At 43.8% G+C, this 26,915-nt stretch overlaps 1 protein-coding gene across 1 annotated transcript; it reads right to left on the reverse strand.

Moving 5' to 3' along the window:
* Positions 1 to 1,538: 1,538 nt before the first annotated feature.
* LOC120443186 (collagen alpha-1(I) chain-like) lies at positions 1,539 to 24,592 on the reverse strand. The gene is made up of 20 exons (XM_039621302.1): positions 24,509 to 24,592; positions 23,461 to 23,611; positions 22,384 to 22,626; positions 21,473 to 21,583; positions 20,427 to 20,537; positions 18,348 to 18,458; positions 16,134 to 16,376; positions 15,223 to 15,333; positions 14,181 to 14,291; positions 13,013 to 13,251; positions 12,003 to 12,153; positions 11,052 to 11,162; positions 10,010 to 10,120; positions 7,927 to 8,037; positions 6,888 to 6,994; positions 5,746 to 5,895; positions 4,705 to 4,851; positions 3,630 to 3,810; positions 2,717 to 2,827; positions 1,539 to 1,789 (listed from the first exon to the last, which is right to left on the reverse strand). The coding sequence occupies exons 1-20, from the start codon at positions 24,590 to 24,592 to the stop codon at positions 1,539 to 1,541; spliced, it is 2,946 nt and encodes a 981-aa protein (XP_039477236.1).
* Between the last annotated feature and the right edge of the window lie 2,323 nt (positions 24,593 to 26,915).

Below are 26,915 nucleotides of genomic sequence, written 5' to 3' on the forward strand. Positions count from 1 at the left end.
GAGTAACACATAATTGGGACAGAAAATTAAAGGAGGACTTGGAGGACACAAAACAATTGGATATAACACAAAAAACGGAGGAGGACATAACAAGGACAAAAGAGGAGGGACAGGAACAAAGTCACGTAAAACCAAAGGAAAGGACAAATAAGGGGTGCCATAAATACAAAAACTAAAGACAAATACTGGAAAGGACATTGAAGAAGGGGTGCCATAAGAATAATAACAATTAAAGAAAGCCAAAGAAAGGACAGGACAAAACATTAAGAACATTAAACATAAAAATAATAAAACAGAGAATCCAAGAGTGGGAGGAGACAGCACACTATAAAAGCCAAGAGAGGCACACAGAAAACACACACAGACAGACACGTTGGGCCAGCCTGAAGAAGGCCCATAATTCGCCCGAAACGTCGCGACGGCCCAGCGTTAAGTGCACTATTATAAAAACATAAAACCAAATCTTGGTTAATTTTTGAATCGGGACTGGGATCTCATCACCGGCCCTTTGGACGGTGTGCCCTTTGGGGCGTACTGTGGGGTTTCTGGGCGCCCGGGATGGGAGCAGGCAGGCCAGTGCATTGGAGCCCGGCCCCTTCGGGGACCGGACTCCCAACATTTTCCCCTAACCAGCCCGTGCCGCCTGTCCGCCCGCTCGGGTGACACCGTCCCCGCTGCGATGCCCTAAGAGGGTCTTCACACCATGGGCTGGGGCTATCCCTGCCCACCCATAATCCTAACCCTAACCATATAAGACACACAAAACAATTGGACACAACACAGCCTAACCCTAACCACATAAAAATTTGATAAAAAGCAATTGGACATAACAAAATAAAGGAGGTCTTGGAGGGTATAAAACAATTGGATGCAATACAAAAGTCAATAAGACAAACACGCAATTAGGACAAAACAAAGGAGGACTTGGAGGACACAAAACAATTGGACATAACAGAAAAGTCAATAAAGACAAACATAATTAGGACAAAACAATAAAAGGAGGATGGAGGACACAAAACAATTGGACATAAAATCAAATAGAGTAACACATAATTGGGACAGAAAAATTAAAGGAGGACTTGGAGGACACAAAACAATTGGATATAACACAAAAAACGGAGGAGGACATAACAAGGACAAAAGAGGAGGGACAGGAACAAAGTCACGTAAAACCAAAGGAAAGGACAAATAAGGGGTGCCATAAATACAAAAACTAAAGACAAATACTGGAAAGGACATTGAAGAAGGGGTGCCATAAGAATAATAACAATTAAAGAAAGCCAAAGAAAGGACAGGACAAAACATTAAGAACATTAAACATAAAAATAATAAAACAGAGAATCCAAGAGTGGGAGGAGACAGCACACTATAAAAGCCAAGAGAGGCACACAGAAAACACACACAGACAGACACGTTGGGCCAGCCTGAAGAAGGCCCATAATTCGCCGAAACGTCGTCGACGGCCCAGCGTTAAGTGCACTATTATAAAAACATAAAACCAAATCTTGGTTAATTTTTGAATCGGGACTGGGATCTCATCACCGGCCCTTTGGACGATTGTGCCCCTTTGGGGCGTACTGTGGGGTTTCTGGGACGCCCGGGATGGGAGCAGGCAGGCCAGTGCATTGGAGCCCGGCCCCTTCGGGGACCGGACTCCCAACTTGTTTTCCCCTAACCAGCCCGTGCCGCCTGTCCGCCCGCTCGGGTGACACCGTCCCCCGCTGCGATGCCCTAAGAGGGTCTTCACACCATGGGCTGGGGCTATCCTGCCCACCCATAAATCCTAACCCTAACCATATAAGACACACAAAAACAATTGGACACAACACAGCCTAACCCTAACCACATAAAAATTTGATAAAAAGCAATTGGACATAACAAAATAAAGGAGGTCTTGGAGGGTATAAAACAATTGGATGCAATACAAAAGTCAATAAGACAAACACGCAATTAGGACAAAACAAAGGAGGACTTGGAGGACACAAAACAATTGGACATAACAGAAAAGTCAATAAAGACAAACATAATTAGGACAAAACAATAAAAGGAGGATGGAGGACACAAAACAATTGGACATAAAATCAAATAGAGTAACACATAATTGGGACAGAAAAATTAAAGGAGGACTTGGAGGACACAAAACAATTGGATATAACACAAAAAACGGAGGAGGACATAACAAGGACAAAAGAGGAGGGACAGGAACAAAGTCACGTAAAACCAAAGGAAAGGACAAATAAGGGGTGCCATAAATACAAAAACTAAAGACAAATACTGGAAAGGACATTGAAGAAGGGGTGCCATAAGAATAATAACAATTAAAGAAAGCCAAAGAAAGGACAGGACAAAACATTAAGAACATTAAACATAAAAATAATAAAACAGAGAATCCAAGAGTGGGAGGAGACAGCACACTATAAAAGCCAAGAGAGGCACACAGAAAACACACACAGACAGACACGTTGGGCCAGCCTGAAGAAGGCCCATAATTCGCGAAAGCGTCGCGACGGCCCAGCGTTAAGTGCACTATTATAAAAACATAAAACCAAATCTTGGTTAATTTTTGAATCGGGACTGGGATCTCATCACCGGCCCTTTGGACGATGTGCCCTTTGGGGCGTACTGTGGGGTTTCTGGGCGCCGGGATGGGAGCAGGCAGGCCAGTGCATTGGAGCCCGGCCCCTTCGGGGACCGGACTCCCAACATTTCCCCTAACCAGCCCGTGCCGCCTGTCCGCCCGCTCGGGTGACACCGTCCCCGCTGCGATGCCCTAAGAGGGTCTTCACACCATGGGCTGGGGCTATCCTGCCCACCCATAAATCTAACCCTAACCATATAAGACACACAAAAACAATTGGACACAACACAGCCTAACCCTAACCACATAAAAATTTGATAAAAAGCAATTGGACATAACAAAATAAAGGAGGTCTTGGAGGGTATAAAACAATTGGATGCAATACAAAAGTCAATAAGACAAACACGCAATTAGGACAAAACAAAGGAGGACTTGGAGGACACAAAACAATTGGACATAACAGAAAAGTCAATAAAGACAAACATAATTAGGACAAAACAATAAAAAGGAGGATGGAGGACACAAAACAATTGGACATAAAATCAAATAGAGTAACACATAATTGGGACAGAAAAATTAAAGGAGGACTTGGAGGACACAAAACAATTGGATATAACACAAAAAAGCGGAGGAGGACATAACAAGGACAAAAGAGGAGGGACAGGAACAAAGTCACGTAAAACCAAAGGAAAGGACAAATAAGGGGTGCCATAAATACAAAAACTAAAGACAAATACTGGAAAGGACATTGAAGAAGGGGTGCCATAAGAATAATAACAATTAAAGAAAGCCAAAGAAAGGACAGGACAAAACATTAAGAACATTAAACATAAAAATAATAAAACAGAGAATCCAAGAGTGGGAGGAGACAGCACACTATAAAAGCCAAGAGAGGCACACAGAAAACACACACAGACAGACACGTTGGGCCAGCCTGAAGAAGGCCCATAATTCGCGAAAGCGTCGCGACGGCCCAGCGTTAAGTGCACTATTATAAAAACATAAAACCAAATCTTGGTTAATTTTTGAATCGGGACTGGGATCTCATCACCGGCCCTTTGGACGGTGTGCCCTTTGGGGCGTACTGTGGGGTTTCTGGGCGCCCGGGATGGGAGCAGGCAGGCCAGTGCATTGGAGCCCGCCCCGCCGGGACCGGACTCCCAACATTTTCCCCTAACCAGCCCGTGCCGCCTGTCCGCCCGCTCGGGTGACACCGTCCCCGCTGCGATGCCCTAAGAGGGTCTTCACACCATGGGCTGGGGCTATCCCTGCCCACCCATAAATCTAACCCTAACCATATAAGACACACAAAAACAATTGGACACAACACAGCCTAACCCTAACCACATAAAAATTTGATAAAAAGCAATTGGACATAACAAAATAAAGGAGGTCTTGGAGGGTATAAAACAATTGGATGCAATACAAAAGTCAATAAGACAAACACATAATTAGGACAAAACAAAGGAGGACTTGGAGGACACAAAACAATTGGACATAACAGAAAAGTCAATAAAGACAAACATAATTAGGACAAAACAATAAAAGGAGGATGGAGGACACAAAACAATTGGACATAAAATCAAATAGAGTAACACATAATTGGGACAGAAAAATTAAAGGAGGACTTGGAGGACACAAAACAATTGGATATAACACAAAAACGGAGGAGGACATAACAAGGACAAAAGAGGAGGGACAGGAACAAAGTCACGTAAAACCAAAGGAAAGGACAAATAAAGGGGTGCCATAAATACAAAAACTAAAGACAAATACTGGAAAGGACATTGAAGAAGGGGTGCCATAAGAATAATAACAATTAAAGAAAGCCAAAGAAAGGACAGGACAAAACATTAAGAACATTAAACATAAAAATAATAAAACAGAGAATCCAAGAGTGGGAGGAGACAGCACACTATAAAAGCCAAGAGAGGCACACAGAAAACACACACAGACAGACACGTTGGGCCAGCCTGAAGAAGGCCCATAATTCGCTTGAAGCGTCGCGACGGCCCAGCGTTAAGTGCACTATTATAAAAACATAAAACCAAATCTTGGTTAATTTTTTGAATCGGGACTGGGATCTCATCACCGCCCTTTGGACGATGTGCCCCTTTGGGGCGTACTGTGGGGTTTCTGGGCGCCCGGGATGGGAGCAGGCAGGCCAGTGCATTGGAGCCCGGCCCCGCCGGGACCGGACTCCCAACATTTCCCCTAACCAGCCCGTGCCGCCTGTCCGCCCGCTCGGGTGACACCGTCCCCGCTGCGATGCCCTAAGAGGGTCTTCACACCATGGGCTGGGGCTATCCCTGCCCACCCATAAATCTAACCCTAACCATATAAGACACACAAAAACAATTGGACACAACACAGCCTAACCCTAACCACATAAAAATTTGATAAAAAGCAATTGGACATAACAAAATAAAGGAGGTCTTGGAGGGTATAAAACAATTGGATGCAATACAAAAGTCAATAAGACAAACACGCAATTAGGACAAAACAAAGGAGGACTTGGAGGACACAAAACAATTGGACATAACAGAAAAGTCAATAAAGACAAACATAATTAGGACAAAACAATAAAAGGAGGATGGAGGACACAAAACAATTGGACATAAAATCAAATAGAGTAACACATAATTGGGACAGAAAAAATTAAAGGAGGACTTGGAGGACACAAAACAATTGGATATAACACAAAAACGGAGGAGGACATAACAAGGACAAAAGAGGAGGGACAGGAACAAAGTCACGTAAAACCAAAGGAAAGGACAAATAAGGGGTGCCATAAATACAAAACTAAAGACAAATACTGGAAAGGACATTGAAGAAGGGGTGCCATAAGAATAATAACAATTAAAGAAAGCCAAAGAAAGGACAGGACAAAACATTAAGAACATTAAACATAAAAATAATAAAACAGAGAATCCAAGAGTGGGAGGAGACAGCACACTATAAAAAGCCAAGAGAGGCACACAGAAAACACACACAGACAGACACGTTGGGCCAGCCTGAAGAAGGCCCATAATTCGCCGAAACGTCGCGACGGCCCAGCGTTAAGTGCACTATTATAAAAACATAAAACCAAATCTTGGTTAATTTTTTGAATCGGGACTGGGATCTCATCACCGGCCCTTTGGACGATGTGCCCCTTTGGGGCGTACTGTGGGGTTTCTGGGCGCCCGGGATGGGAGCAGGCAGGCCAGTGCATTGGAGCCCGGCCCCTTCGGGGACGGACTCCCAACTTGTTTTCCCCTAACCAGCCCGTGCCGCCTGTCCGCCCGCTCGGGTGACACCGTCCCCGCTGCGATGCCCTAAGAGGGTCTTCACACCATGGGCTGGGGCTATCCCTGCCCACCCATAAATCTAACCCTAACCATATAAGACACACAAAAACAATTGGACACAACACAGCCTAACCCTAACCACATAAAAATTTGATAAAAAGCAATTGGACATAACAAAATAAAGGAGGTCTTGGAGGGTATAAAACAATTGGATGCAATACAAAAGTCAATAAGACAAACACGCAATTAGGACAAAACAAAGGAGGACTTGGAGGACACAAAACAATTGGACATAACAGAAAAGTCAATAAAGACAAACATAATTAGGACAAAACAATAAAAAGGAGGATGGAGGACACAAAACAATTGGACATAAAATCAAATAGAGTAACACATAATTGGGACAGAAAAATTAAAGGAGGACTTGGAGGACACAAAACAATTGGATATAACACAAAAAGCGGAGGAGGACATAACAAGGACAAAAGGAGGGACAGGAACAAAGTCACGTAAAAACCAAAGGAAAGGACAAATAAGGGGTGCCATAAATACAAAAACTAAAGACAAATACTGGAAAGGACATTGAAGAAGGGGTGCCATAAGAATAATAACAATTAAAGAAAGCCAAAGAAAGGACAGGACAAAACATTAAGAACATTAAACATAAAAATAATAAAACAGAGAATCCAAGAGTGGGAGGAGACAGCACACTATAAAAGCCAAGAGAGGCACACAGAAAACACACACAGACAGACACGTTGGGCCAGCCTGAAGGCCCATAATTAGCGAAACGTCGCGACGGCCCAGCGTTAAGTGCACTATTATAAAAACATAAAACCAAATCTTGGTTAATTTTTTGAATCGGGACTGGGATCTCATCACCGGCCCTTTGGACGGTGTGCCCCTTTGGGGGCGTACTGTGGGGTTTCTGGGCGCCCGGGATGGGAGCAGGCAGGCCAGTGCATTGGAGCCCGGCCCCGCCGGGGACCGGACTCCCAACTTGTTTTCCCCTAACCAGCCCGTGCCGCCTGTCCGCCCGCTCGGGTGACACCGTCCCCGCTGCGATGCCCTAAGAGGGTCTTCACACCATGGGCTGGGGCTATCCTGCCCACCCATAAATCTAACCCTAACCATATAAGACACACAAAAACAATTGGACACAACACAGCCTAACCCTAACCACATAAAAATTTGATAAAAAGCAATTGGACATAACAAAATAAAGGAGGTCTTGGAGGGTATAAAACAATTGGATGCAATACAAAAGTCAATAAGACAAACACGCAATTAGGACAAAACAAAGGAGGACTTGGAGGACACAAAACAATTGGACATAACAGAAAAGTCAATAAAGACAAACATAATTAGGACAAAACAATAAAAAGGAGGATGGAGGACACAAAACAATTGGACATAAAATCAAATAGAGTAACACATAATTGGGACAGAAAAATTAAAGGAGGACTTGGAGGACACAAAACAATTGGATATAACACAAAAAACGGAGGAGGACATAACAAGGACAAAAGAGGAGGGACAGGAACAAAGTCACGTAAAACCAAAGGAAAGGACAAATAAGGGGTGCCATAAATACAAAAACTAAAGACAAATACTGGAAAGGACATTGAAGAAGGGGTGCCATAAGAATAATAACAATTAAAGAAAGCCAAAGAAAGGACAGGACAAAACATTAAGAACATTAAACATAAAAATAATAAAACAGAGAATCCAAGAGTGGGAGGAGACAGCACACTATAAAAGCCAAGAGAGGCACACAGAAAACACACACAGACAGACACGTTGGGCCAGCCTGAAGAAGGCCCATAATTCGCGAAAACGTCGCGACGGCCCAGCGTTAAGTGCACTATTATAAAAACATAAAACCAAATCTTGGTTAATTTTTGAATCGGGACTGGGATCTCATCACCGGCCCTTTGGACGAGTGTGCCCCTTTGGGGCGTACTGTGGGGTTTCTGGGCGCCCGGGATGGGAGCAGGCAGGCCAGTGCATTGGAGCCCGGCCCCGCCGGGGACCGGACTCCCAACATTTTCCCCTAACCAGCCCGTGCCGCCTGTCCGCCCGCTCGGGTGACACCGTCCCCGCTGCGATGCCCTAAGAGGGTCTTCACACCATGGGCTGGGGCTATCCTGCCCACCCATAAATCTAACCCTAACCATATAAGACACACAAAAACAATTGGACACAACACAGCCTAACCCTAACCACATAAAAATTTGATAAAAAGCAATTGGACATAACAAAATAAAGGAGGTCTTGGAGGTATAAAACAATTGGATGCAATACAAAAGTCAATAAGACAAACACATAATTAGGACAAAACAAAGGAGGACTTGGAGGACACAAAACAATTGGACATAACAGAAAAGTCAATAAAGACAAACATAATTAGGACAAAACAATAAAAGGAGGATGGAGGACACAAAACAATTGGACATAAAATCAAATAGAGTAACACATAATTGGGACAGAAAAATTAAAGGAGGACTTGGAGGACACAAAACAATTGGATATAACACAAAAACGGAGGAGGACATAACAAGGACAAAAGAGGAGGGACAGGAACAAAGTCACGTAAAAACCAAAGGAAAGGACAAATAAAGGGGTGCCATAAATACAAAAACTAAAGACAAATACTGGAAAGGACATTGAAGAAGGGGTGCCATAAGAATAATAACAATTAAAGAAAGCCAAAGAAAGGACAGGACAAAACATTAAGAACATTAAACATAAAAATAATAAAACAGAGAATCCAAGAGTGGGAGGAGACAGCACACTATAAAAGCCAAGAGAGGCACACAGAAAACACACACAGACAGACACGTTGGGCCAGCCTGAAGAAGGCCCATAATTCGCCGAAACGTCATGACGGCCCAGCGTTAAGTGCACTATTATAAAAACATAAAACCAAATCTTGGTTAATTTTTTGAATCGGGACTGGGATCTCATCACCGGCCCTTTGGACGATTGTGCCCCTTTGGGGCGTACTGTGGGGTTTCTGGGCGCCCGGGATGGGAGCAGGCAGGCCAGTGCATTGGAGCCCGGCCCCTTTGGGGACGGACTCCCAACTTGTTTTCCCCTAACCAGCCCGTGCCGCCTGTCCGCCCGCTCGGGTGACACCGTCCCCGCTGCGATGCCCTAAGAGGGTCTTCACACCATGGGCTGGGGCTATCCCTGCCCACCCATAAATCTAACCCTAACCATATAAGACACACAAAAACAATTGGACACAACACAGCCTAACCCTAACCACATAAAAATTTGATAAAAAGCAATTGGACATAACAAAATAAAGGAGGTCTTGGAGGGTATAAAACAATTGGATGCAATACAAAAGTCAATAAGACAAACACGCAATTAGGACAAAACAAAGGAGGACTTGGAGGACACAAAACAATTGGACATAACAGAAAAGTCAATAAAGACAAACATAATTAGGACAAAACAATAAAAGGAGGATGGAGGACACAAAACAATTGGACATAAAATCAAATAGAGTAACACATAATTGGGACAGAAAAATTAAAGGAGGACTTGGAGGACACAAAACAATTGGATATAACACAAAAAACGGAGGAGGACATAACAAGGACAAAAGAGGAGGGACAGGAACAAAGTCACGTAAAAACAAAGGAAAGGACAAATAAGGGGTGCCATAAATACAAAAACTAAAGACAAATACTGGAAAGGACATTGAAGAAGGGGTGCCATAAGAATAATAACAATTAAAGAAAGCCAAAGAAAGGACAGGACAAAACATTAAGAACATTAAACATAAAAATAATAAAACAGAGAATCCAAGAGTGGGAGGAGACAGCACACTATAAAAGCCAAGAGAGGCACACAGAAAACACACACAGACAGACACGTTGGGCCAGCCTGAAGAAGGCCCATAATTCGCCAACGTCGACGGCCCAAGCGTTAAGTGCACTATTATAAAAACATAAAACCAAATCTTGGTTAATTTTTGAATCGGGACTGGGATCTCATCACCGGCCCTTTGGACGATTGTGCCCCTTTGGGGCGTACTGTGGGGTTTCTGGGCGCCGGGATGGGAGCAGGCAGGCCAGTGCATTGGAGCCCGGCCCCTTGGGGACGGACTCCCAACTTGTTTTCCCCTAACCAGCCCGTGCCGCCTGTCCGCCCGCTCGGGTGACACCGTCCCAGCTGCGATGCCCTAAGAGGGTCTTCACACCATGGGCTGGGGCTATCCTGCCCACCCATAAATCTAACCCTAACCATATAAGACACACAAAAACAATTGGACACAACACAGCCTAACCCTAACCACATAAAAATTTGATAAAAAGCAATTGGACATAACAAAATAAAGGAGGTCTTGGAGGGTATAAAACAATTGGATGCAATACAAAAGTCAATAAGACAAACATAATTAGGACAAAACAAAGGAGGACTTGGAGGACACAAAACAATTGGACATAACAGAAAAGTCAATAAAGACAAACATAATTAGGACAAAACAATAAAAAGGAGGATGGAGGACACAAAACAATTGGACATAAAATCAAATAGAGTAACACATAATTGGGACAGAAAAATTAAAGGAGGACTTGGAGGACACAAAACAATTGGATATAACACAAAAAACGGAGGAGGACATAACAAGGACAAAAGAGGAGGGACAGGAACAAAGTCACGTAAAAACCAAAGGAAAGGACAAATAAAGGGGTGCCATAAATACAAAAACTAAAGACAAATACTGGAAAGGACATTGAAGAAGGGGTGCCATAAGAATAATAACAATTAAAGAAAGCCAAAAGAAAGGACAGGACAAAACATTAAGAACATTAAACATAAAAATAATAAAACAGAGAATCCAAGAGTGGGAGGAGACAGCACACTATAAAAGCCAAGAGAGGCACACAGAAAACACACACAGACAGACACGTTGGGCCAGCCTGAAGAAGGCCCATAATTCGCCGAAAGCGTCGCGACGGCCCAGCGTTAAGTGCACTATTATAAAAACATAAAACCAAATCTTGGTTAATTTTTTGAATCGGGACTGGGATCTCATCACCGGCCCTTTGGACGATGTGCCCTTTGGGGCGTACTGTGGGGTTTCTGGGGCGCCGGGATGGGAGCAGGCAGGCCAGTGCATTGGAGCCCGGCCCCGGGGACGGACTCCCAACTTGTTTTCCCCTAACCAGCCCGTGCCGCCTGTCCGCCCGCTCGGGTGACACCGTCCCCGCTGCGATGCCCTAAGAGGGTCTTCACACCATGGGCTGGGGCTATCCTGCCCACCCATAAATCTAACCCTAACCATATAAGACACACAAAAACAATTGGACACAACACAGCCTAACCCTAACCACATAAAATTTGATAAAAAGCAATTGGACATAACAAAATAAAGGAGGTCTTGGAGGGTATAAAACAATTGGATGCAATACAAAAGTCAATAAGACAAACACATAATTAGGACAAAACAAAGGAGGACTTGGAGGACACAAAACAATTGGACATAACAGAAAAGTCAATAAAGACAAACATAATTAGGACAAAACAACAAAAAGGAGGATGGAGGACACAAAACAATTGGACATAAAATCAAATAGAGTAACACATAATTGGGACAGAAAAATTAAAGGAGGACTTGGAGGACACAAAACAATTGGATATAACACAAAAAACGGAGGAGGACATAACAAGGACAAAAGAGGAGGGACAGGAACAAAGTCACGTAAAACCAAAGGAAAGGACAAATAAGGGGTGCCATAAATACAAAAACTAAAGACAAATACTGGAAAGGACATTGAAGAAGGGGTGCCATAAGAATAATAACAATTAAAGAAAGCCAAAGAAAGGACAGGACAAAACATTAAGAACATTAAACATAAAAATAATAAAACAGAGAATCCAAGAGTGGGAGGAGACAGCACACTATAAAAGCCAAGAGAGGCACACAGAAAACACACACACAGACAGACACGTTGGGCCAGCCTGAAGAAGGCCCATAATTCGCCAAGCGTCGCGACGACCCAGCGTTAAGTGCACTATTATAAAAACATAAAACCAAATCTTGGTTAATTTTTTTTTGAATCGGGACTGGGATCTCATCACCGGCCCTTTGGACGGTGTGCCCCTTTGGGGCGTACTGTGGGGTTTCTGGGCGCCGGGATGGGAGCAGGCAGGCCAGTGCATTGGAGCCCGGCCCCCGCCGGGGACCGGACTCCCAACTTGTTTTCCCCTAACCAGCCCGTGCCGCCTGTCCGCCCGCTCGGGTGACACCGTCCCCGCTGCGATGCCCTAAGAGGGTCTTCACACCATGGGCTGGGGCTATCCCTGCCCACCCATAAATCTAACCCTAACCATATAAGACACACAAAAACAATTGGACACAACACAGCCTAACCTAACCACACAAAAATTTGATAAAAAGCAATTGGACATAACAAAATAAAGGAGGTCTTGGAGGGTATAAAACAATTGGATGCAATACAAAAGTCAATAAGACAAACACATAATTAGGACAAAACAAAGGAGGACTTGGAGGACACAAAACAATTGGACATAACAGAAAAGTCAATAAAGACAAACATAATTAGGACAAAACAATAAAAGGAGGATGGAGGACACAAAACAATTGGACATAAAATCAAATAGAGTAACACATAATTGGGACAGAAAAATTAAAGGAGGACTTGGAGGACACAAAACAATTGGATATAACACAAAAACGGAGGAGGACATAACAAGGACAAAAGAGGAGGGACAGGAACAAAGTCACGTAAAAACCAAAGGAAAGGACAAATAAGGGGTGCCATAAATACAAAAACTAAAGACAAATACTGGAAAGGACATTGAAGAAGGGGTGCCATAAGAATAATAACAATTAAAGAAAGCCAAAGAAAGGACAGGACAAAACATTAAGAACATTAAACATAAAAATAATAAAACAGAGAATCCAAGAGTGGGAGGAGACAGCACACTATAAAAGCCAAGAGAGGCACACAGAAAACACACACAGACAGACACGTTGGGCCAGCCTGAAGAAGGCCCATAATTCGCGCGAAAGCGTCGCGACGGCCCAGCGTTAAGTGCACTATTATAAAAACATAAAACCAAATCTTGGTTAATTTTTGAATCGGGACTGGGATCTCATCACCGGCCCTTTGGACGGTGTGCCCCTTTGGGGCGTACTGTGGGGTTTCTGGGCGCCCGGGATGGGAGCAGGCAGGCCAGTGCATTGGAGCCGGCCCCTTGGGACCGGACTCCCAACATTTTCCCCTAACCAGCCCGTGCCGCCTGTCCGCCCGCTCGGGTGACACCGTCCCAGCTGCGATGCCCTAAGAGGGTCTTCACACCATGGGCTGGGGCTATCCCTGCCCACCCATAAATCTAACCCTAACCATATAAGACACACAAAAACAATTGGACACAACACAGCCTAACCCTAACCACATAAAAATTTGATAAAAAGCAATTGGACATAACAAAATAAAGGAGGTCTTGGAGGGTATAAAACAATTGGATGCAATACAAAAGTCAATAAGACAAACACATAATTAGGACAAAACAAAGGAGGACTTGGAGGACACAAAACAATTGGACATAACAGAAAAGTCAATAAAGACAAACATAATTAGGACAAAACAATAAAAGGAGGATGGAGGACACAAAACAATTGGACATAAAATCAAATAGAGTAACACATAATTGGGACAGAAAAATTAAAGGAGGACTTGGAGGACACAAAACAATTGGATATAACACAAAAAACGGAGGAGGACATAACAAGGACAAAAGAGGAGGGACAGGAACAAAGTCACGTAAAACCAAAGGAAAGGACAAATAAGGGGTGCCATAAATACAAAAACTAAAGACAAATACTGGAAAGGACATTGAAGAAGGGGTGCCATAAGAATAATAACAATTAAAGAAAGCCAAAGAAAGGACAGGACAAAACATTAAGAACATTAAACATAAAAATAATAAAACAGAGAATCCAAGAGTGGGAGGAGACAGCACACTATAAAAAGCCAAGAGAGGCACACAGAAAACACACACAGACAGACACGTTGGGCCAGCCTGAAGAAGGCCCATAATTCGCCGAAAGCGTCATGACGGCCCAGCGTTAAGTGCACTATTATAAAAACATAAAACCAAATCTTGGTTAATTTTTGAATCGGGACTGGGATCTCATCACCGGCCCTTTGGACGGTGTGCCCTTTGGGGCGTACTGTGGGGTTTCTGGGCGCCCGGGATGGGAGCAGGCAGGCCAGTGCATTGGAGCCCGCCCCCCGGGGACCGGACTCCCAACATTTTCCCCTAACCAGCCCGTGCCGCCTGTCCGCCCGCTCGGGTGACACCGTCCCCGCTGCGATGCCCTAAGAGGGTCTTCACACCATGGGCTGGGGCTATCCTGCCCACCCATAAATCTAACCCTAACCATATAAGACACACAAAACAATTGGACACAACACAGCCTAACCCTAACCACATAAAAATTTGATAAAAAGCAATTGGACATAACAAAATAAAGGAGGTCTTGGAGGGTATAAAACAATTGGATGCAATACAAAAGTCAATAAGACAAACACGCAATTAGGACAAAACAAAGGAGGACTTGGAGGACACAAAACAATTGGACATAACAGAAAAGTCAATAAAGACAAACATAATTAGGACAAAACAATAAAAGGAGGATGGAGGACACAAAACAATTGGACATAAAATCAAATAGAGTAACACATAATTGGGACAGAAAAATTAAAGGAGGACTTGGAGGACACAAAACAATTGGATATAACACAAAAAACGGAGGAGGACATAACAAGGACAAAAGAGGAGGGACAGGAACAAAGTCACGTAAAACCAAAGGAAAGGACAAATAAGGGGTGCCATAAATACAAAAACTAAAGACAAATACTGGAAAGGACATTGAAGAAGGGGTGCCATAAGAATAATAACAATTAAAGAAAGCCAAAGAAAGGACAGGACAAAACATTAAGAACATTAAACATAAAAATAATAAAACAGAGAATCCAAGAGTGGGAGGAGACAGCACACTATAAAAGCCAAGAGAGGCACACAGAAAACACACACAGACAGACACGTTGGGCCAGCCTGAAGAAGGCCCATAATTCGCGAAAACGTCGCGACGGCCCAGCGTTAAGTGCACTATTATAAAAACATAAAACCAAATCTTGGTTAATTTTTTGAATCGGGACTGGGATCTCATCACACGGCCCTTTGGACGATGTGCCCCTTTGGGGCGTACTGTGGGGTTTCTGGGCGCCGGGATGGGAGCAGGCAGGCCAGTGCATTGGAGCCCGGCCCCGCCGGGGACGGACTCCCAACTTGTTTTCCCCTAACCAGCCCGTGCCGCCTGTCCGCCCGCTCGGGTGACACCGTCCCCGCTGCGATGCCCTAAGAGGGTCTTCACACCATGGGCTGGGGCTATCCTGCCCACCCATAAATCTAACCCTAACCATATAAGACACACAAAAACAATTGGACACAACACAGCCTAACCCTAACCACATAAAAATTTGATAAAAAGCAATTGGACATAACAAAATAAAGGAGGTCTTGGAGGGTATAAAACAATTGGATGCAATACAAAAGTCAATAAGACAAACACGCAATTAGGACAAAACAAAGGAGGACTTGGAGGACACAAAACAATTGGACATAACAGAAAAGTCAATAAAGACAAACATAATTAGGACAAAACAATAAAAGGAGGATGGAGGACACAAAACAATTGGACATAAAATCAAATAGAGTAACACATAATTGGGACAGAAAAATTAAAGGAGGACTTGGAGGACACAAAACAATTGGATATAACACAAAAACGGAGGAGGACATAACAAGGACAAAAGAGGAGGGACAGGAACAAAGTCACGTAAAACCAAAGGAAAGGACAAATAAGGGGTGCCATAAATACAAAAACTAAAGACAAATACTGGAAAGGACATTGAAGAAGGGGTGCCATAAGAATAATAACAATTAAAGAAAGCCAAAGAAAGGACAGGACAAAACATTAAGAACATTAAACATAAAAATAATAAAACAGAGAATCCAAGAGTGGGAGGAGACAGCACACTATAAAAGCCAAGAGAGGCACACAGAAAACACACACAGACAGACACGTTGGGCCAGCCTGAAGAAGGCCCATAATTCGCGAAAGCGTCGCGACGGCCCAGCGTTAAGTGCACTATTATAAAAACATAAAACCAAATCTTGGTTAATTTTTTGAATCGGGACTGGGATCTCATCACCGGCCCTTTGGACGATGTGCCCCTTTGGGGCGTACTGTGGGGTTTCTGGGCGCCCGGGATGGGAGCAGGCAGGCCAGTGCATTGGAGCCCGGCCCCGCCGGGGACGGACTCCCAACTTGTTTTCCCCTAACCAGCCCGTGCCGCCTGTCCGCCCGCTCGGGTGACACCGTCCCAGCTGCGATGCCCTAAGAGGGTCTTCACACCATGGGCTGGGGCTATCCCTGCCCACCCATAAATCTAACCCTAACCATATAAGACACACAAAAACAATTGGACACAACACAGCCTAACCCTAACCACATAAAAATTTGATAAAAAGCAATTGGACATAACAAAATAAAGGAGGTCTTGGAGGTATAAAACAATTGGATGCAATACAAAAGTCAATAAGACAAACACGCAATTAGGACAAAACAAAGGAGGACTTGGAGGACACAAAACAATTGGACATAACAGAAAAGTCAATAAAGACAAACATAATTAGGACAAAACAATAAAAGGAGGATGGAGGACACAAAACAATTGGACATAAAATCAAATAGAGTAACACATAATTGGGACAGAAAAATTAAAGGAGGACTTGGAGGACACAAAACAATTGGATATAACACAAAAAGCGGAGGAGGACATAACAAGGACAAAAGAGGAGGGACAGGAACAAAGTCACGTAAAACCAAAGGAAAGGACAAATAAGGGGTGCCATAAATACAAAAACTAAAGACAAATACTGGAAAGGACATTGAAGAAGGGGTGCCATAAGAATAATAACAATTAAAGAAAGCCAAAGAAAGGACAGGACAAAACATTAAGAACATTAAACATAAAAATAATAAAACAGAGAATCCAAGAGTGGGAGGAGACAGCACACTATAAAAGCCAAGAGAGGCACACAGAAAACACACACAGACAGACACGTTGGGCCAGCCTGAAGAAGGCCCATAATTCGCCGAAAGCGTCGCGACGGCCCAGCGTTAAGTGCACTATTATAAAAACATAAAACCAAATCTTGGTTAATTTTTGAATCGGGACTGGGATCTCATCACGGCCCTTTGGACGGTGTGCCCCTTTGGGGGCGTACTGTGGGGTTTCTGGGCGCCGGGATGGGAGCAGGCAGGCCAGTGCATTGGAGCCCGGCCCCGCGGGGACCGGACTCCCAACTTGTTTTCCCCTAACCAGCCCGTGCCGCCTGTCCGCCCGCTCGGGTGACACCGTCCCCGCTGCGATGCCCTAAGAGGGTCTTCACACCATGGGCTGGGGCTATCCCTGCCCACCCATAAATCTAACCCCTAACCATATAAGACACACAAAAACAATTGGACACAACACAGCCTAACCCTAACCACATAAAAATTTGATAAAAAGCAATTGGACATAACAAAATAAAGGAGGTCTTGGAGGGTATAAAACAATTGGATGCAATACAAAAGTCAATAAGACAAACACGCAATTAGGACAAAACAAAGGAGGACTTGGAGGACACAAAACAATTGGACATAACAGAAAAGTCAATAAAGACAAACATAATTAGGACAAAACAATAAAAGGAGGATGGAGGACACAAAACAATTGGACATAAAATCAAATAGAGTAACACATAATTGGGACAGAAAAATTAAAGGAGGACTTGGAGGACACAAAACAATTGGATATAACACAAAAAACGGAGGAGGACATAACAAGGACAAAAGAGGAGGGACAGGAACAAAGTCACGTAAAACCAAAGGAAAGGACAAATAAGGGGTGCCATAAATACAAAAACTAAAGACAAATACTGGAAAGGACATTGAAGAAGGGGTGCCATAAGAATAATAACAATTAAAGAAAGCCAAAGAAAGGACAGGACAAAACATTAAGAACATTAAACATAAAAATAATAAAACAGAGAATCCAAGAGTGGGAGGAGACAGCACACTATAAAAGCCAAGAGAGGCACACAGAAAACACACACAGACAGACACGTTGGGCCAGCCTGAAGAAGGCCCATAATTCCGAAACGTCATGACGGCCCAGCGTTAAGTGCACTATTATAAAAACATAAAACCAAATCTTGGTTAATTTTTGAATCGGGACTGGGATCTCATCACCGGCCCTTTGGACGGTGTGCCCCTTTGGGGCGTACTGTGGGGTTTCTGGGCGCCGGGATGGGAGCAGGCAGGCCAGTGCATTGGAGCCCGGCCCCTTCGGGGACGGACTCCCAACTTGTTTTCCCCTAACCAGCCCGTGCCGCCTGTCCGCCCGCTCGGGTGACACCGTCCCCGCTGCGATGCCCTAAGAGGGTCTTCACACCATGGGCTGGGGCTATCCTGCCCACCCATAAATCTAACCCTAACCATATAAGACACACAAAAACAATTGGACACAACACAGCCTAACCCTAACCACATAAAAATTTGATAAAAAGCAATTGGACATAACAAAATAAAGGAGGTCTTGGAGGGTATAAAACAATTGGATGCAATACAAAAGTCAATAAGACAAACACGCAATTAGGACAAAACAAAGGAGGACTTGGAGGACACAAAACAATTGGACATAACAGAAAAGTCAATAAAGACAAACATAATTAGGACAAAACAATAAAAGGAGGATGGAGGACACAAAACAATTGGACATAAAATCAAATAGAGTAACACATAATTGGGACAGAAAAATTAAAGGAGGACTTGGAGGACACAAAACAATTGGATATAACACAAAAAACGGAGGAGGACATAACAAGGACAAAAGAGGAGGGACAGGAACAAAGTCACGTAAAACCAAAGGAAAGGACAAATAAGGGGTGCCATAAATACAAAAACTAAAGACAAATACTGGAAAGGACATTGAAGAAGGGGTGCCATAAGAATAATAACAATTAAAGAAAGCCAAAGAAAGGACAGGACAAAACATTAAGAACATTAAACATAAAAATAATAAAACAGAGAATCCAAGAGTGGGAGGAGACAGCACACTATAAAAGCCAAGAGAGGCACACAGAAAACACACACAGACAGACACGTTGGGCCAGCCTGAAGAAGGCCCATAATTCGCCGAAACGTCGCGACGGCCCAGCGTTAAGTGCACTATTATAAAAACATAAAACCAAATCTTGGTTAATTTTTGAATCGGGACTGGGATCTCATCACCGGCCCTTTGGACGATTGTGCCCCTTTGGGGCGTACTGTGGGGTTTCTGGGCGCCCGGGATGGGAGCAGGCAGGCCAGTGCATTGGAGCCCGGCCCCGCCGGGACGGACTCCCAACATTTTCCCCTAACCAGCCCGTGCCGCCTGTCCGCCCGCTCGGGTGACACCGTCCCAGCTGCGATGCCCTAAGAGGGTCTTCACACCATGGGCTGGGGCTATCCCTGCCCACCCATAAATCTAACCCTAACCATATAAGACACACAAAACAATTGGACACAACACAGCCTAACCCTAACCACATAAAAATTTGATAAAAAGCAATTGGACATAACAAAATAAAGGAGGTCTTGGAGGGTATAAAACAATTGGATGCAATACAAAAGTCAATAAGACAAACACGCAATTAGGACAAAACAAAGGAGGACTTGGAGGACACAAAACAATTGGACATAACAGAAAAGTCAATAAAGACAAACATAATTAGGACAAAACAATAAAAGGAGGATGGAGGACACAAAACAATTGGACATAAAATCAAATAGAGTAACACATAATTGGGACAGAAAAATTAAAGGAGGACTTGGAGGACACAAAACAATTGGATATAACACAAAAAACGGAGGAGGACATAACAAGGACAAAAGAGGAGGGACAGGAACAAAGTCACGTAAAAACCAAAGGAAAGGACAAATAAGGGGTGCCATAAATACAAAAACTAAAGACAAATACTGGAAAGGACATTGAAGAAGGGGTGCCATAAGAATAATAACAATTAAAGAAAGCCAAAGAAAGGACAGGACAAAACATTAAGAACATTAAACATAAAAATAATAAAACAGAGAATCCAAGAGTGGGAGGAGACAGCACACTATAAAAGCCAAGAGGCACACAGAAAACACACACAGACAGACACGTTGGGCCAGCCTGAAGAAGGCCCATAATTCGCCGAAACGTCATGACGGCCCAGCGTTAAGTGCACTATTATAAAAACATAAAACCAAATCTTGGTTAATTTTTGAATCGGGACTGGGATCTCATCACCGGCCCTTTGGACGATGTGCCCCTTTGGGGCGTACTGTGGGGTTTCTGGGCGCCGGGATGGGAGCAGGCAGGCCAGTGCATTGGAGCCCGGCCCCGCCGGGGACCGGACTCCCAACATTTTCCCCTAACCAGCCCGTGCCGCCTGTCCGCCCGCTCGGGTGACACCGTCCCCGCTGCGATGCCCTAAGAGGTCTTCACACCATGGGCTGGGGCTATCCCTGCCCACCCATAAATCTAACCCTAACCATATAAGACACACAAAAACAATTGGACACAACACAGCCTAACCCTAACCACATAAAAATTTGATAAAAAGCAATTGGACATAACAAAATAAAGGAGGTCTTGGAGGGTATAAAACAATTGGATGCAATACAAAAGTCAATAAGACAAACACGCAATTAGGACAAAACAAAGGAGGACTTGGAGGACACAAAACAATTGGACATAACAGAAAAGTCAATAAAGACAAACATAATTAGGACAAAACAATAAAAGGAGGATGGAGGACACAAAACAATTGGACATAAAATCAAATAGAGTAACACATAATTGGGACAGAAAAATTAAAGGAGGACTTGGAGGACACAAAACAATTGGATATAACACAAAAAACGGAGGAGGACATAACAAGGACAAAAGAGGAGGGACAGGAACAAAGTCACGTAAAAACCAAAGGAAAGGACAAATAAGGGGTGCCATAAATACAAAACTAAAGACAAATACTGGAAAGGACATTGAAGAAGGGGTGCCATAAGAATAATAACAATTAAAGAAAGCCAAAGAAAGGACAGGACAAAACATTAAGAACATTAAACATAAAAATAATAAAACAGAGAATCCAAGAGTGGGAGGAGACAGCACACTATAAAAGCCAAGAGAGGCACACAGAAAACACACACAGACAGACACGTTGGGCCAGCCTGAAGAAGGCCCATAATTCGCCGAAAAACGTCATGACGGCCCAAGCGTTAAGTGCACTATTATAAAAACATAAAACCAAATCTTGGTTAATTTTTTGAATCGGGACTGGGATCTCATCACCGGCCCTTTGGACGGTGTGCCCCTTTGGGGCGTACTGTGGGGTTTCTGGGCGCCCGGGATGGGAGCAGGCAGGCCAGTGCATTGGAGCCCGGCCCCTTCGGGACCGGACTCCCAACTTGTTTTCCCCTAACCAGCCCGTGCCGCCTGTCCGCCCGCTCGGGTGACACCGTCCCCGCTGCGATGCCCTAAGAGGGTCTTCACACCATGGGCTGGGGCTATCCTGCCCACCCATAAATCTAACCCTAACCATATAAGACACACAAAAACAATTGGACACAACACAGCCTAACCCTAACCACATAAAAATTTGATAAAAGCAATTGGACATAACAAAATAAAGGAGGTCTTGGAGGGTATAAAACAATTGGATGCAATACAAAAGTCAATAAGACAAACACGCAATTAGGACAAAACAAAGGAGGACTTGGAGGACACAAAACAATTGGACATAACAGAAAAGTCAATAAAGACAAACATAATTAGGACAAAACAATAAAAAGGAGGATGGAGGACACAAAACAATTGGACATAAAATCAAATAGAGTAACACATAATTGGGACAGAAAAATTAAAGGAGGACTTGGAGGACACAAAACAATTGGATATAACACAAAAACGGAGGAGGACATAACAAGGACAAAAGAGGAGGGACAGGAACAAAGTCACGTAAAACCAAAGGAAAGGACAAATAAGGGGTGCCATAAATACAAAAACTAAAGACAAATACTGGAAAGGACATTGAAGAAGGGGTGCCATAAGAATAATAACAATTAAAGAAAGCCAAAGAAAGGACAGGACAAAACATTAAGAACATTAAACATAAAAATAATAAAACAGAGAATCCAAGAGTGGGAGGAGACAGCACACTATAAAAGCCAAGAGAGGCACACAGAAAACACACACAGACAGACACGTTGGGCCAGCCTGAAGAAGGCCCATAATTCGCCGAAACGTCGCGACGGCCCAGCGTTAAGTGCACTATTATAAAAACATAAAACCAAATCTTGGTTAATTTTTTGAATCGGGACTGGGATCTCATCACCGGCCCTTTGGACGATTGTGCCCTTTGGGGCGTACTGTGGGGTTTCTGGGCGCCGGGATGGGAGCAGGCAGGCCAGTGCATTGGAGCCCGGCCCCTTCGGGGACCGGACTCCCAACTTGTTTTCCCCTAACCAGCCCGTGCCGCCTGTCCGCCCGCTCGGGTGACACCGTCCCCAGCTGCGATGCCCTAAGAGGGTCTTCACACCATGGGCTGGGGCTATCCTGCCCACCCATAAATCTAACCCTAACCATATAAGACACACAAAAACAATTGGACACAACACAGCCTAACCCTAACCACATAAAAATTTGATAAAAGCAATTGGACATAACAAAATAAAGGAGGTCTTGGAGGGTATAAAACAATTGGATGCAATACAAAAGTCAATAAGACAAACACGCAATTAGGACAAAACAAAGGAGGACTTGGAGGACACAAAACAATTGGACATAACAGAAAAGTCAATAAAGACAAACATAATTAGGACAAAACAATAAAAGGAGGATGGAGGACACAAAACAATTGGACATAAAATCAAATAGAGTAACACATAATTGGGACAGAAAAATTAAAGGAGGACTTGGAGGACACAAAACAATTGGATATAACACAAAAAACGGAGGAGGACATAACAAGGACAAAAGAGGAGGGACAGGAACAAAGTCACGTAAAACCAAAGGAAAGGACAAATAAGGGGTGCCATAAATACAAAAACTAAAGACAAATACTGGAAAGGACATTGAAGAAGGGGTGCCATAAGAATAATAACAATTAAAGAAAGCCAAAGAAAGGACAGGACAAAACATTAAGAACATTAAACATAAAAATAATAAAACAGAGAATCCAAGAGTGGGAGGAGACAGCACACTATAAAAGCCAAGAGAGGCACACAGAAAACACACACAGACAGACACGTTGGGCCAGCCTGAAGAAGGCCCATAATTCGCCGAAAACGTCGCGACGGCCCAACGTTAAGTGCACTATTATAAAAACATAAAACCAAATCTTGGTTAATTTTTGAATCGGGACTGGGATCTCATCACCGGCCCTTTGGACGATGTGCCCTTTGGGGCGTACTGTGGGGTTTCTGGGACGCCCGGGATGGGAGCAGGCAGGCCAGTGCATTGGAGCCCGGCCCCTTGGGGACCGGACTCCCAACTTGTTTTCCCCTAACCAGCCCGTGCCGCCTGTCCGCCCGCTCGGGTGACACCGTCCCCGCTGCGATGCCCTAAGAGGGTCTTCACACCATGGGCTGGGGCTATCCCTGCCCACCCATAAATCCTAACCCTAACCATATAAGACACACAAAAACAATTGGACACAACACAGCCTAACCCTAACCACATAAAATTTGATAAAAAGCAATTGGACATAACAAAATAAAGGAGGTCTTGGAGGGTATAAAACAATTGGATGCAATACAAAAGTCAATAAGACAAACACGCAATTAGGACAAAACAAAGGAGGACTTGGAGGACACAAAACAATTGGACATAACAGAAAAGTCAATAAAGACAAACATAATTAGGACAAAACAATAAAAAGGAGGATGGAGGACACAAAACAATTGGACATAAAATCAAATAGAGTAACACATAATTGGGACAGAAAAATTAAAGGAGGACTTGGAGGACACAAAACAATTGGATATAACACAAAAAAACGGAGGAGGACATAACAAGGACAAAAGAGGAGGGACAGGAACAAAGTCACGTAAAAACCAAAGGAAAGGACAAATAAGGGGTGCCATAAATACAAAAACTAAAGACAAATACTGGAAAGGACATTGAAGAAGGGGTGCCATAAGAATAATAACAATTAAAGAAAGCCAAAGAAAGGACAGGACAAAACATTAAGAACATTAAACATAAAAATAATAAAACAGAGAATCCAAGAGTGGGAGGAGACAGCACACTATAAAAGCCAAGAGAGGCACACAGAAAACACACACAGACAGACACGTTGGGCCAGCCTGAAGAAGGCCCATAATTCGCCGAAACGTCATGACGGCCCAACGTTAAGTGCACTATTATAAAAACATAAAACCAAATCTTGGTTAATTTTTTGAATCGGGACTGGGATCTCATCACCGGCCCTTTGGACGATGTGCCCCTTTGGGGCGTACTGTGGGGTTTCTGGGCGCCCGGGATGGGAGCAGGCAGGCCAGTGCATTGGAGCCCGGCCCCTTCGGGGACCGGACTCCCAACATTTTCCCCTAACCAGCCCGTGCCGCCTGTCCGCCCGCTCGGGTGACACCGTCCCCGCTGCGATGCCCTAAGAGGGTCTTCACACCATGGGCTGGGGCTATCCTGCCCACCCATAAATCTAACCCTAACCATATAAGACACACAAAACAATTGGACACAACACAGCCTAACCCTAACCACATAAAATTTGATAAAAAATTGGACATAACAAAATAAAGGAGGTCTTGGAGGGTATAAAACAATTGGATGCAATACAAAAGTCAATAAGACAAACACGCAATTAGGACAAAACAAAGGAGGACTTGGAGGACACAAAACAATTGGACATAACAGAAAAGTCAATAAAGACAAACATAATTAGGACAAAACAATAAAAGGAGGATGGAGGACACAAAACAATTGGACATAAAATCAAATAGAGTAACACATAATTGGGACAGAAAAATTAAAGGAGGACTTGGAGGACACAAAACAATTGGATATAACACAAAAAACGGAGGAGGACATAACAAGGACAAAAGAGGAGGGACAGGAACAAAGTCACGTAAAAACCAAAGGAAAGGACAAATAAGGGGTGCCATAAATACAAAAACTAAAGACAAATACTGGAAAGGACATTGAAGAAGGGGTGCCATAAGAATAATAACAATTAAAGAAAGCCAAAGAAAGGACAGGACAAAACATTAAGAACATTAAACATAAAAATAATAAAACAGAGAATCCAAGAGTGGGAGGAGACAGCACACTATAAAAGCCAAGAGAGGCACACAGAAAACACACACAGACAGACACGTTGGGCCAGCCTGAAGAAGGCCCATAATTAGCCGAAACGTCGCGACGGCCCAGCGTTAAGTGCACTATTATAAAAACATAAAACCAAATCTTGGTTAATTTTTGAATCGGGACTGGGATCTCATCACCGGCCCTTTGGACGATTGTGCCCTTTTGGGCGTACTGTGGGGTTTCTGGGACGCCCGGGATGGGAGCAGGCAGGCCAGTGCATTGGAGCCCGGCCCCTTCGGGACCGGACTCCCAACTTGTTTTCCCCTAACCAGCCCGTGCCGCCTGTCCGCCCGCTCGGGTGACACCCGCCCCCGCTGCGATGCCCTAAGAGGGTCTTCACACCATGGGCTGGGGCTATCCCTGCCCACCCATAAATCTAACCCTAACCATATAAGACACACAAAAACAATTGGACACAACACAGCCTAACCCTAACCACATAAAAATTTGATAAAAAGCAATTGGACATAACAAAATAAAGGAGGTCTTGGAGGGTATAAAACAATTGGATGCAATACAAAAGTCAATAAGACAAACACATAATTAGGACAAAACAAAGGAGGACTTGGAGGACACAAAACAATTGGACATAACAGAAAAGTCAATAAAGACAAACATAATTAGGACAAAACAATAAAAGGAGGATGGAGGACACAAAACAATTGGACATAAAATCAAATAGAGTAACACATAATTGGGACAGAAAAATTAAAGGAGGACTTGGAGGACACAAAACAATTGGATATAACACAAAAACGGAGGAGGACATAACAAGGACAAAAGAGGAGGGACAGGAACAAAGTCACGTAAAACCAAAGGAAAGGACAAATAAGGGGTGCCATAAATACAAAAACTAAAGACAAATACTGGAAAGGACATTGAAGAAGGGGTGCCATAAGAATAATAACAATTAAAGAAAGCCAAAGAAAGGACAGGACAAAACATTAAGAACATTAAACATAAAAATAATAAAACAGAGAATCCAAGAGTGGGAGGAGACAGCACACTATAAAAGCCAAGAGAGGCACACAGAAAACACACACAGACAGACACGTTGGGCCAGCCTGAAGAAGGCCCATAATTACCGAAACGTCGCGACGGCCCAACGTTAAGTGCACTATTATAAAAACATAAAACCAAATCTTGGTTAATTTTTTGAATCGGGACTGGGATCTCATCACCGGCCCTTTGGACGATTGTGCCCCTTTGGGGCGTACTGTGGGGTTTCTGGACGCCGGGATGGGAGCAGGCAGGCCAGTGCATTGGAGCCCGGCCCCTTCGGGACCGGACTCCCAACTTGTTTTCCCCTAACCAGCCCGTGCCGCCTGTCCGCCCGCTCGGGTGACACCGCCCCCGCTGCGATGCCCTAAGAGGGTCTTCACACCATGGGCTGGGGCTATCCTGCCCACCCATAAATCTAACCCTAACCATATAAGACACACAAAAACAATTGGACACAACACAGCCTAACCCTAACCACATAAAAATTTGATAAAAAGCAATTGGACATAACAAAATAAAGGAGGTCTTGAGGGTATAAAA

Source organism: Oreochromis aureus, linkage group 12 (genome assembly GCF_013358895.1).
Source record: "Oreochromis aureus strain Israel breed Guangdong linkage group 12, ZZ_aureus, whole genome shotgun sequence".
NCBI classification, from domain to species: Eukaryota; Metazoa; Chordata; class Actinopteri; order Cichliformes; family Cichlidae; genus Oreochromis; species Oreochromis aureus.

Bases quoted from the DNA above. Each gene is read 5' to 3' on its own strand.
- LOC120443186 (XM_039621302.1), bottom strand. From the start codon at position 24,592: ATGTTGGGAGTCCGGTCCCCGAAGGGGCCGGGCTCCAATGCACTGGCC. The intron at 13,252-14,180 runs GTTAGGGGAAAA...TTATATGGTTAG, and splicing joins CGGACAGGCGGCACGGGCTG to GGTTAGATTTATGGGTGGGC. The intron at 4,852-5,745 runs GTACGCCCCAAA...AGACCCTCTTAG, and splicing joins GGGCGCCCAGAAACCCCACA to GGCATCGCAGCGGGGACGGT.